This window comes from Myripristis murdjan, chromosome 15 (assembly GCF_902150065.1).
Source record: "Myripristis murdjan chromosome 15, fMyrMur1.1, whole genome shotgun sequence".
Classification (NCBI taxonomy): Eukaryota; Metazoa; Chordata; class Actinopteri; order Holocentriformes; family Holocentridae; genus Myripristis; species Myripristis murdjan.
Window position 1 is genome coordinate 30,754,213 of NC_043994.1, and position 13,286 is coordinate 30,767,498.

General features: G+C 43.2%; 1 protein-coding gene across 1 annotated transcript in view; it reads right to left on the reverse strand.

Annotated features, from left to right (window-relative positions):
- The window catches only part of b3gat2 (beta-1,3-glucuronyltransferase 2 (glucuronosyltransferase S)), a 63,230-nt gene that overhangs the window by 10,437 nt on the left and 39,507 nt on the right, over window positions 1–13,286 (reverse strand). Inside the window, exon 3 of the mRNA XM_030070602.1 lies at window positions 1,091–1,239. Coding sequence (XP_029926462.1) covers window positions 1,091–1,239 — 149 coding nt within the window. The remainder of the gene's footprint in view (window positions 1–1,090; window positions 1,240–13,286) is intronic.

Sequence of the window (13,286 nt, forward strand, 5' to 3'; positions counted from 1 at the left end):
ATAATAATAATAAACCACTTGACAGCCCTCGTGTGTGTTTGTATGAATGTGTAGATAGATGGAGATTATAAAAACACAGCAACGCAAAAACTCAAAATTTTACAAAGAATATTTGTCTTATTTGAAGTCAAAATGTCTGATTTCTAATCTAAAACTTGTTTTTAGACAATATTCACTTGTTTCAAATGAATTTTTACTTGTTCCACTAGCAAATTTTGCCGATGAAACAAGCAAATTTTCACTTGAAACAAATGAAAATTGTCTAAAAACAAGTTCCTTCTGAGGAAATCATGTCTTATTTTAAGTGTAATGAGATATTTTGACTAGAAATAAGACATTTTGACTTGAAATAAGACATTTTGACTTGAAATAAGACAAATAATCTTGGTAAGATTTTGAGTTTTTGCAGTGAATCGAACGTGTTAAACTGCTGCATGAAGCTCAGTAAACACTCTTATGCCGTGTGAAATCTCATTAATTCCTCAATTTAAATCAAAGTGTGTGATGTCATGCAGCAGCTGTAAGGTGAGACTTGTAAAAAGCAGGTAAGCCAATCCGCTGCGTTTTCTCCCCTCCGGCGACCGAGCGTCCTCCTCTCGAGGCGAAGGTCGCGTTCACAGCCTCGTCCTTTTCTCAGGAATAAACTGCCGACAGGGACGTCGCACAACGAGCCTCCTCCCGCTGAGAATAATGAGCTGAACATGATTTTTCATTTCCATCTCATCTTTTAAAGGCCAGGCGTCCCACACCACTGCCTGTTGCTTTTTGTCTGTTTCCTGTTTCTGCTCAGATCTTACAAGCATCATTAGGCTATATTTATTATTATTCTATTTATTTAACGTGAATATCGAGAGTTTTAGTGTCCCATGATGGTCTTAATGATCAGCGGCTTTTCCACCCTGACAAGAACTTTTACAAAATCAGCAGTAAATATTTACTGCTTCATCCAAAAATCATCAGTTTCAGTCTCGGTCGTCTGTCACAGCCAAACACACACAGGGAAAACTAATGTCCTGTCACTGTTGCCTAGCGTTAAGGTCAAAGGTGATGTCAGCTTGTTGCCATGACGACAGCCCCCCCAGTCACTGACCCGGGTGCAGTTGTTGGCCTTGGGCTCCAGCTCGGTGACCTTGGTGATCTGCTTGAGGAAGTCCGACTCCTGCATCCCCGGCTGGGAGCCGCGGCGCTTGAACTGCGCCCGCGGGTTCGCCAGGATCACCCGGAGGTTCACGGCAAAACCTGAGAGGAAGAGGAGGAGGAGGAGGAGGAAGAGGAAGAGGAGGAGGAGGAAGAAAACAGTGTGCAGGTTGAGAAAGCTGGCCAACACCGGTGGACAAAATAACAGAAACATTTAATCTACATCATCATAGTTTCTGGGTTTGGAGCAGCTTTGAGACGAGTCACGTCTCGTCTTAGTCGACAAATTCTCTTCGCTCGACGGAGAGAAAATGGGACAATGTGCCTGGACTCCAACAACACATTTAAAGTTACTATTTAAATATTAGAATTTACTGTCTGTGCCAATCTATAGGAGAGCTGCCGATCAGCTTCTGTCTAATTTTCAGTTTTGTAATCAGCCGGCAGTCGTGCAGAGTACAAATTCAAGTGAATCTGCATTAAATCTGGTTGTTTTATCCAGGATTTTGCTGCAAGCTCTTTTTTTCTACTACAGTTCCATGTTGTAGGCTAACCTGCAATTTTGCAGTTTCCAGTTTATTCCCGTTAACTCCCACTGAAAGTTTCCAACTTTGAAAATTAGCAGACTTTTGCGACCCTGGTCTGAAGGGCTGGAGCCGTCGCTTCTATGTTTTATCATTCTGTTGGTTTTTGTGTTTCCTGCTTGTTTGTTATTGGCTTTTGACAAATTGTTCCTTTATGTGATTGTTTGATTTGTTTTAAGAATTGTATTTAATTGTATTTATTAAGTTTGACAGGAAGCCTCTTGTTTTTCAGTCGATGTCTTCCTGATGGATCAAACAGGAGCGTCTGCACCTCAAACCCTCAGACCGGACGGGACGGGGCAGACATGATGTGAGAAAACCTTTATGAAGGAATCACAAGTATCACAATCTGAATTATGTTATTGATCCCCCAGGGGTCATCTCTGATGAGGACGTTTATCAACGTTGCGTCCTATTCAACATGAAACAGCCGTCGGCCAGAGAGGAACCTCTGGAGTCTGGCAGCTGTTTCCTTCCTGACGTTGACACTTTAGATGCCCAAATATCAAAATATCTTTTTGCAACTTAGTATTTATCTTCTCAAATACATGCTATTGAACATGAATAAACTTGTAACCGTGACAGTTGAAAATGAATTTACAAAAATGGCTGGAAGGTTCACAGGACCGTGTTGACTAGGGTGACAAACAAAAAAAACACGTCATCCAGTGGCCGACCAGGAGAACCATGTAGCTTCTTCAGAGTTACAGTCTGTTGTCCCGTGCCGGGGCTGTGATTTCGTCCGTCCCGTCCACTTCCAGCTCGATGCCCTGTGATGACTTCAGCTCTTGTTTCCGTCCACAAACCCTGAGCGTCCCGTCCTGGACCGTGCAGATGAACTGTCTCCGTATGATTTCTGTAAATGAGTGTTATTTCCCTTTAAGAGCCGTCCTGCAGCCCCGGCGCCCCCCCGCTGGCCTGAAAATGAATCCCATCAGCACCTTCTCCCCTCCATCCCGCCTGCCGGCTGACTCCCAGCCTCCCTGCTGACTCAGCAGATTAGAGGAGGAAAAAAACCTGGACGGTGGAGCCGACCGGCACCCGCCATGAAAACTGCAGCTTGAACTTCCCCCAGGAGGCGAAGCTCGCTCTGCCGGGGCCGGGCCACAATAACACCCCGAGGTCGGCTTTAAAAAGTCACATTTTACACAGAATGAACATGAACTGGGATCCAGGGCTCTCCCAGTCAGCCCAGTGAGGAAACCCCTGAGTCCCATCGTCCAAAACACACACACACACACACACACACACACACACAGCCGGCGCATGGGAGGGGGTACGACGGCGTATCGGCACCGATAGGGGGGAAAACAATACGGAGCAAATTCATGAGAAAAAACTCAACAAGACTGACAAGTTTATGTGGAAAAAAAGAAATTGCTTAAAAATAGTTTTTCTTTTACTTGGAGTTTTTTTTCTTGTAAATTTACCACTTTAATCTCAGAGAACATCCAAGTTTTTTTTTTTTTTTTTTCCCTATACTATCAGATTTAGTGAAAAGAAAATGAAGCCGTGTGGTTCCTCGACCAAAAAGTAAAAGCAAAACTATTTTTTCTCATAAAGTTGTGAGTGTTTTCTAGTAAATTTTCAACATTAATCTCTGTCATGTCGGCTTCGTCGGCGTCCGAGCAGGACAGCTGTGAACGGTAAAAGTAGAGTAACAACACTCCTAACTTCCAGGACTGACGGAGAGTCGTCCTGTGATGATGTGTGTGTGTGTGTGTGTGTGTGTGTGTGGACTCTGAGGATCTGCCCGAGGTTAATACACGTGTTCTGATGTCCTCTGTGTTGTTGTTCGATTGTAATGTGTAAAAGACGAGCTGACATGCTAATTCTGCATTGCATCTAGCAATTACTCATTTGTTTAAGGCGTACTGTGGGTTTTTCACCATGAAGTAGCCTGTAGCTTAGTTACTAAGAGGAATTATGTTATGAATATTATGAATTATGCTTTTTTGTTTATGCTGGTTAGATCCGGTGAAGCGGCCATTTGTTTCCGTCCTCCACGCTCACAGGCATCGTCTGGGCCTGCTACACTTTTCTTTTCTTACCTTTTACCAGCCCGGTGTGAATGAGTGTGTGAGTGTGGGCTGTGGACATTTGAGTTTCCCCGGTCATTTTGATTTTCCCCTTTCCCCTTGGGTCCACCAGGGGTCATTTGTGGGTCAAACCTGCCAGAGCATTATGTGAGAGTTTGAATACTGTTACCGGTTTATACTTAAAGGTCAGGAGTGAACTAGTTAACTAATTTGCAAAAGGTCAATCCGTAATTGTGCAATAAATAAGTCTTTTTGTTTGAACTACATCCTGTGTTGTATTTGCAACGGTGACGCTTTTTGGTTAAATACTGTAAGTGATACAAGAGGTTCTACTTTAAAGGGGAAGTACCAAATTTTGTGTTTACTTCTTAAAAGTTATTGGAGGCACCACCAAGTTATTTTACATCACTATCACAGTTATCACAGGTATATAGCGCCCTCCAAAGACAGATTCAGGCCCCGTCCCATTGTATTATAACACCCTAATTATCTCTCAGTCTATATTTTCTAGCTACATGGGACTGGGGTTACACATTAAAAACCATTTGGTTATGCTAACTTAACATAAAATAGGTAACACTGCTAAAACAGACGAACTGGACTCGAACTTCATCTTCCTCACAGACCAAGGGATTACAAAAGTCCCACAAGTGAACAGCTGTTTTACTCATCACTCCGCATGAAAACTGTCATGGAAACTTGTTTTGGAAAAGTCATTTTGGAATTAGCTTTGCGCGGACCGGGACAGAAACCGTGTTTGTCTCCAGGTTTTGGAGCAGCCGTTCGTGTTGAGGCGCTCCGGAGCGACGAGGACAGAGGAGCAGGAGGCGAGGACGGCTCCTCCGTCCTCGTCTCCTCTTCCTGTGAGGACGGAGACGCAGCATCGCCTCGTGCGTCCTCACCGCTCTTTTCCCTGACACTTTTCTCAGCTTTGCAAACATTAAAGGGCTAATAAATGAGTTTTTCTCTGTCCCGTAGCAGAAAATGATGGTAATATATCTGCAGGAGCTGGAATCGGCAGCTCGATCGATACCGACTGACTCCACAGTCATTTCACTCTGCATCTTGCCTCTGTTTTTCATTTTCATTTTTTTTTTCATAAAACTGCACGTAGTGGCGATAGTTCATGTTGTAATTAATGAGAATTAAAATTAAATAACTAAATAAAAAATATAAACTCTCAAAAAGCAGCAGGTTTCACTGGTTGTCCAACAGTCACATCCCTGCTGTTTATTTACTGCAGTGTTGGGAGTGGAGACAATAATAATTAATACAGCACAGAAAATGACAGGAGGGACTGTAAACACACACCCCCATCCACCGAAAATAAAATATGTTCCCTACCTATTCATGCCCTTAAATGACAAGGAACCGGAACCCAAGGCCACCGGCCGCCATCACGCGGTCAGGTGTGCCGGATCTGACAGGTGAGCGGCGCACACAGACTTATACCACACATACATATATACCTTTCATTATAAATCAACTTTTGCTCATACGGCTGCAGCAGCACAACAGACAGTGACACAGACAACATGGTTGATTATTGACTGCGCAATGCGGCCATTCGCCGGTAATCGCGGCATCAGGCGAGCCTACCTACTGGTTTACATAATTATGCAAGTAGGCTACAATACATGTGTATTTGCTTAGACCCCCAATATTAAAGGAGGGCGTTTTTTCAGGGCATTTTCAATGGAAAAAATATCGTCTTATATTCAGATGAATATGGTAATAGAAAACTGCTTTGCAGCGATGATGATTTTTTTGTTTTTTTCCCGCTGGTTCCGCCCCCCACGTGACATGAAAAAATGCCACCCCGGGCGGCTGCCCACTTCGCCCATGCCTAAAACCGCTACTGCACACGTGCACTCCGCGGTTAGACTGATAAGAGTTTTGCATGTTTGAAGTTGGTGATATTTTGCACTTTGCTGGTTTTCGACAGGTGTGCAGTGTTTCCCCCGAAACTTCACCCTCGTGCCTCTGAAACAGGAAACTCTCCGCTGAGATCCAGAGTCATGAAATAATTTCTGGTGGGTTAGCAGCTCCTCCATGCAGACGGAGGCACTTCCCTGTGTCTCTCACCTGAGTTTTAGTCCTGTCACGGTGGAAAAGCCTCTGAAGCAGAGGTGAGAAAAAAAATAGAATTTCCCCTGCTTGAGTTATCGATTTTTTTTTTCTTTAACTGATTAACTGCTTCACAAATGAAGCATGAATGAATAAATAAATGAATAAAATAAAAGCCAAATGCTCATGGGAGGCCTGTTAATGATGTGTTAATGATTATTTGACATGAGATGTTATTTATACGAAATATATGATGATGATGATGATGCTATATATTGATACGTTGTTGATAATTAATGATATGAGAGGCACAAAGCAAGGCGAATGAGCGAAAGTTTGCCATTTTTACTTAATTAAGGAAATCTGATCTAATAATGAAATATGTATTTTTTTTTAGATAATCAAATACTGCTTTCTGCACTATATAAGAGCTGATTATGGAGGGATTTATGGATTACGGTGACGGATGACAGCAGCAATAAACAACCAGCTTTTAGTCAAAGTTAAATATCATCTTGCAAACAGATTTTTTTTTTGGTCACACACACACTGACACACACACCCAGATTGGCGCTGCTATAATGCCTGCACTGTAGTTAGGTCACAGTGCTATCAGGCTTATTACTGCTGTGTGTGTGTGATCCTGCAGGCTAATCACACAGATAAATGTGGACCAGATAGATATGAGAGCAATTACCAGATAGACATCTCCCTCACCTGCAGCCGGCCGCCGCGCCGCAGCTTATCTGAGCCGCGTCCCCCCCCCAGGGCTCCGGCCCAACACTGCACCGACTGCAACCCACTTTACCACGCTGCTCTGCATCGCTGTGTGTGTGTGTGTGTGTGTGTGTGTGTGTGTGTGTGGACGCATGTATGTGCACTATGTAATGTATGTAGAGCACGACATGTCCTCGACTCAGTGCTGCATGTTCTGGATGTACCTGCATGTGTAATCTGAATATTCTGCTTGCACACACGGATTACAGGACACGCCGCATGGTGACCTTCAGATTAAGAGCGTCTACTCTTATTTTGTAAATACATCTGTTATGGAGTGAAATGAATTACTAAGAAGTTAAACGCCTACAGAACGACAGAGATTTCATTATTGTGGACTTCACCTCTGCGTTTTGGAGTCTAAATGCTGTTTCAGAGAGTTTTCTACTCTGACTAGAACAGAATTATGGTGAGAAATGCTGTATTTTTTTATTTTTTTGGCACAAAAAAGGTCAAATTTGAAAGTTTGCGAAATTTGCATGAAGAGATAATTTTATTCAACAAGCGTGGGCCCGGCTGGTTTCATGCATGTCAGGAGTGCAAGCAGTGGGAGAATGGGGTTTGTGTAGCCTATTCTCGCCTGAGGGTGGCGCTAGAGCAAAGATCATGAGGTCACCAGAGGTCACCTCAGCGGAGCATAAAGGTGCCTTCCCAAGTTTTATGGCTACCTGCCATGGCAACTGAGTTTCAGAGATCAAATGTGACATTTTGGCCTGAGGTGGTGCTAGAGGAAAGGTTGTGCAAAACCAGTCAATATAATTGCACACACACACACACACACACACACACACACACACACACACACACACACACACATACACACATATACATACACACTACAGACTGTAAATCAAAATATTGCCAGCACCAAATATTAACATTTCAACTAAAGTTTCAAACAGACTAAAGTACTTAAAGTCACTCATGACCTCAGAAAATATTCATTTCAACAGCAACACAAGCGAATAACCAGTGACTCCAGTCCATCCGTCAACAGGTCAGCCCTGTCGCCTAGCAACCAGCAGAATCAAACTCACGAATGACCTCAGGAACATTCGGGTTACAGATCGCTGGAAGGCGTTCACTGTGATTCCAGTTTGGTTTTGTGAAGTGAACCGGGTCTGGTTATGATATCTGCATGCAGACTTGAACCACCTCTCTGCGTGGGCGTGATGTGTGGCGGTGTGTGTGACGGGCGAGTTACAGATCAAGACTGCAGGGCGTTCGGCACGAAGGTGGAAACACAAACGGTTTTCATTCTCCCGGTTTGAAGCTACGGGCTGCTGACGCCTCGCCTCGCCTCGCCTCGCTCGCGGTGACACGACAGCAGAGAACCGGCTGTCGCTTCCTCTAAAAGGGGATCCACCTTCTGCTAAAAACACCACATCTGTGACCAACTCTTCTCAAAACTTCCCGGTCTATTTGCACTTTTGTCTGTGGCTGAAATTATAAGGTTGTATCTGTATTTGTATTTTACTCAAAATGAAGTTATGACTCTGTGACAGCTCAATAACATCACATGTGGTCAGGGCTCCAGCGTGCGACCTAATTTTTTTAAGGTGCGAGTTAAAATTTAATTAGGTTGCGCCGGTGCTACTTGCAGGAGGACGAGTGAAAAAAATCATTTTTTTTTGCTCATCACTCCCGTGGCTATGTTAGTGCAGTAATGTTTGTGGTTGATAATAAAAATATTAGGCTACTTTCTGGCTCATTCCTGCGACTCCTATCTCTCCTCTCTCTCGCTCCCTGTCTCTGCCTGCCTGTCTGTCTTAATGCGTGACGTGCACAGACGTACACGCAGCGCGCTCACTGAATGATCACCGACGATCCCGCTAAAAAAAACTAAACAAAGAAGATGAAGCGGTCTATCATTGATTATTTTAAGAAAAAGAAAATGTGTCAGGAGGCTGTTGATGCTGGAGGGTCTGAAAATAGGGAAGCGACAAGCGAATTTTGGACTCGGAAACCGAGTCCAAAAGGCAAAGAAACTTTCCAGACTACAGCAGCGCACTGACATAGATTGTGTAACAAAGTGAAGAGTTGCCACTCCGCTGTATTTTCACTGGCTAACAGCAGCACACTGGCTTAGCTTGTCTATTCAGAGAAGAGGTATCACTTTGGCTTATTTTTCAATCTATGTTATCACATGCATACTACTGCTCATTCATTGGTAGCTGAATTGTTAGGTCTGTTTGATAAGTAATTTACATTTTTAAAACAAATAATAATTTAACATATTGTTACAGTAAAAAGTACTCTGTCAACCCTCAGGTGAAATAATTACTGATGCATCCTCTTGTCATTTTTGTTCAATCAATAACATATCATTTCGTGGTTTTATAGAAGTATTGGATCGGGACTCGGTATCGGAAGATACTCAAAATCAAATGACTCGGACTCGGGGGCAAAAAAAAACGTGATCGGGACATCCCTACTTTCATTTTTATGTTTTGTTTATATGAAGAAGGTGATCTATTTTGTACTGCTGCTGCAGAGAAACGTAAAGTTCAAATTAAAATATTTTGCAGACAAGTTTGGGTCATTTTTAATCTTTAAATTTCATCAACACGATAAGGTCATGCATTAATAACACGCTATACAAAGAAAAATATGGTGCTACCTAATTTCTTTTGGTGCTACTAAATGAAAAGCTAGGTGGCACCAGTGCTGCCTGTGAAAAAGTTAGTCTGGAGCCCTGCATGTGGTGTTTCCTCCACAGTTCAAAGGCGTGTAAAGAAGAAATCCCTGCATTTCTTCTTCTTGTGTGTCGCTGATCATTTCCTCTCACCTCTCCTCCGAGTGTCACTGACGTCGTACTACGGGTGTAATTAAGCCCCGCCCCTTTCACAAACACACCTCCAATCAAAAAACCCCAAGAAATCAAGAGTACGACTGACATGTTTCTCAGCAAATCCACACATTTTAGATTTAGATTTTTGTTTTTCAAAGACGTAAACAAACGTGACCCAAAATATAGACAATGCTCTGTCATTTTGGATGAAATGTCAGCTTGCCAGACAGTTTCAGAGGCTTTTCCACCCGCGCAAGGATCAAATCCGAGAGGGACACATTAAATAATTTGAATTTAGGGGATTTTTCTCGGCATGAAAAATGGGCAAATAAATAATAAAAAAACAAAAAACAAAGACAAAGCACCAACCTTGAGTCTAAAAATACCAGCAGAGGCCATGAAGAACCCGTCAGCCTGACCCAAGTGTGTGTGTGCGTTTGTGTCTGACCCATTTTGATATGAGTGTGTGTTCTCCTGCGCGTGTGTGTACAATGTGAGGATGTATATACAGTATTGAATCTTGTGAATACGACCAACCGTTTAAACTCGTTCACAGGAAGTCAGAAAAAAATGAACAAAAAGAGCGAAAAGACTTAACTGAGAGAGAAGAAATCAGACATGGATTCAAGGAAACTGGGTTAAATGAGGAATAAATAAATACAGATAATTAACGGAGATAAAAAGCAGGCTGGAATCGATGCAGAGCGCGGCGTCTCGTGGTTTATTGATTAATCTCGCTGCAGTGAAACCTGAAGCCGTAGTCGCCCGAGGGAAGCGTGTGATCATAATGCTCTCTGCCAGGTTTCAGCGTGTCAGCGTGCAGCCACTTTTTATTTATTCAGCCTCTCATTTTCTCCCTCTGCTCCTCTCTCTTCCCCCTCTGTCTCTCTCTCTGCGCTCCGTTTTCAATTCACAGGCTTTTTTTGTTGTTTTATTGGCGTGAAATGCAAAAAGAGATTACTGCCAAAGCCCAAACAACAGATTCAGATCGCAGCCATGACGGTGTCACGTTAAAGTGATAATTAAAAGTTAGTTTTCACAGAAAGAAGTTTGTGTTTGGCCCCGTCGGAGTCACTGATTGCGATGAACGAGTGATTCAGATTTAGATCCAGTTTCATCCACATTCATGTCTGGCAGCTCCTCCCTGCTGGACAGGAAGTGATGGGCTTCAGGTCTCTGCCTTGTTTGGAATAAACACTGGAGGAAATGAGTGGCCTGATTTGGGCGATTTGGGGACGTGTCAGCCTGGGAACTAAAACTGTACTCAACTGTAATGTAATGTGCTCTTCTGTGTTGTGTTGTGTTGTGTTGTGTTGTGCTCTTCTGTGTTGTATTGTGTTGTGTTGTGCTGTTCTGTGTTGTGTTGTGTTGTGTTGATCGGCCAGGACTTCAGTTTTCCAGTTTTTGTCTCGGCCCTTCCTTCTCTTGCTCCTGTTTCCATGGACTCAAACTATTTCTGGCAGTTTGTCTTATTTTGCTTTTTTCTCTTACGTCTATTTGTTCATTGTTGTTGTTTTTTTTATGTGCTGTAGAAAAAGGTAAAACTTCAAAACTTCTGCTGCTTAACTGTTATTACATCTGTTTAACTGTTAATACTTCTGTTGAAATTGTTCATATTCCTATCTTTTTATAATCCTTGTTTATAGTGTTTATATTGCTTACTGCTATTTATCATGTGAATACTGTATAGTTCTTCTAAATTTGCACACTGACCTACCTCTATGCACATTTTATACACCCATGCACACGTTTTTTTCTGTTTTTTTTTTGTTGCACATTGCTTTTTGCACACTGGGTTGTACTTAGGTTATTCTGTTGTACTCAGATCTTATTCTGTTATACTTAGATCTTATTCTTTATTTCTATTTTTTTTTAATTTACTTAATCTGTAATCTGTGGATACTGCTGAAAAAAATGTGAATTTCCTGCGGGATGAATAAAGTATCTACCTACCTACCTACCTACCTAAAACAAAAGAAGGAACAGTCCATTCCCCTCACTGCTGACATGATGGCTACGTCCCTTGTTGTTTCCTTCAATAAAATCCCTGTTTTCGGGTTAGGGTTAGCAGTTTTCTCTTTTCCCGTCACACCCGAGACAGAGCAGCATCAGCACCGGCGCCTCCACGTCCTGTGTAAGGAGAGTCGCTATTGGCTGTCCCGAAAGTCGCGACATGACGTCATCATCTAATTTACAGAGGTTACATGACTGCTGAATGGATATATGGTGTGTCTCAAATTGCTCACTTCTGCACTTACACACTGAAAATACTAACAAAATGCAGTGCACTGCAAATACCCGGATGTACACTCAAAACGGTCAAAAAGTTGAGTGTGGAACGATGGACACTTCTCACCCTCACGGCACCACTGACCGGAAGGAGCTACCTAAAAAAGCTGAGTTGACTTTTTGTTTTACGACTGTTAATATGTCACTTTATTAAGTTTAATTTTTTTTTCCAGGCGAGAAAGTAACCACGTAGATTCCAAATATGTGGTCAGTTTTGGGTAGGAGTTCTCCAGACCGCAGCCGTCCTGCTGGGGCCGGCCCACAGAGGAGCTGCAGGACGGGACAGGACGGGATGGGTCGGGACGGGACGGGACGGGGGGAAGGCGAGCCACGGCGGCCTCCTCTCAGACTGGACCGTCATTAGCATGGCAGGGAGGTGAACTGCTGAATGTGTTATGTGCTATAACGTCACGTGGTGAACTCAGATATTCTCCAGAAAACAGAGAAAGTCACTAGTTTTGCCGCGAGTTGCTTTTCAGGAATCGAGTCACCAACAGGGTCTGAAAAAAAAAAAAAAAAAAAACAGTGGAAAAAGTGGCTCAATTTGCAACATCAGCACACCGTCTGAAGCCCCGGTGTGTTTCACAGCTTATAATCCTCACGCTGAACCCTGTCAGGCTCAGATTATGTAATTATCATAATAAGAGGTATGCAGGGTCGGGCCTGATGTCCATAATAAAGTGAAACAGACACAGAGGAACAGGAAAAGTTAAACTCAGGAGGCTCTGACAGACAGTTGGTGATGATTAAGGATGTTGTCTAGTTTCTGCTGAGCAAGTCTTTTGTGCAGAAGGAAATAAAGGCAGGTCCCAAATACAGGCCGATGATTAAAGCTAATAAACACCAGGGTAATAATTTAAGTTTTATGGTATTCTTCTTGTCCTGCTATTGTGATGGATTTGCTGTCATGGTAACCTCTGAGCACGGGGGATAAAATGTGCGTCGGCTGGAAAACTAGTCATTTTTTTGTTTTATTTGCTCGTTTGGTGCCACATCAGGGGCTTCAAGTCTCCGAGTCCCGCCCCCACACCGTTTGACTGACAGGTGCAGCCGGCAACACCACAACAACAACGCCGGGCGCTTAGCAACAGAGAGGACTTCATAAAAGAGTTCATAAAAATAAAACGAGGAGCTCACAGATTACCTCTGAAACAAACAAAAAAAAAAAAACAAAGTTTGTGTGAGGACACGGCGGCTGCAGCTTCTTCCCTCCTGCCTCAGAAACTCTGACACTTTTCTCTGCTTTTTCTGGGAAAAGTGTCCGAAATGCCACAAACTCCATATGTCTTCTTTTTTATTATTGACAAAAATGGGCTTTCTCTTCTCTCTGCTCTCTCTCTCCTCTCTCTCTCTCTCTCTCTCTCTCTCTCTCTCTGCCACTTCATAGTTATTACAATGCAGGAGCAATCGCTGCTCTGTCTTCACCTCTCTTTGGCAGCATTTCCTCCTCCCTCCCTCTCTCTCTCTCTCTCTCTCTCTCTCACACACACACACACACACACACACTCTCTGTCTCTCTCTCTCTCTCTCTCTCTCTCACTCTCTCTCTCTCTCTCTCTCTCTCTCGGCAGTGGGGTATAAACACTGCGGTTAGTGGGGGTT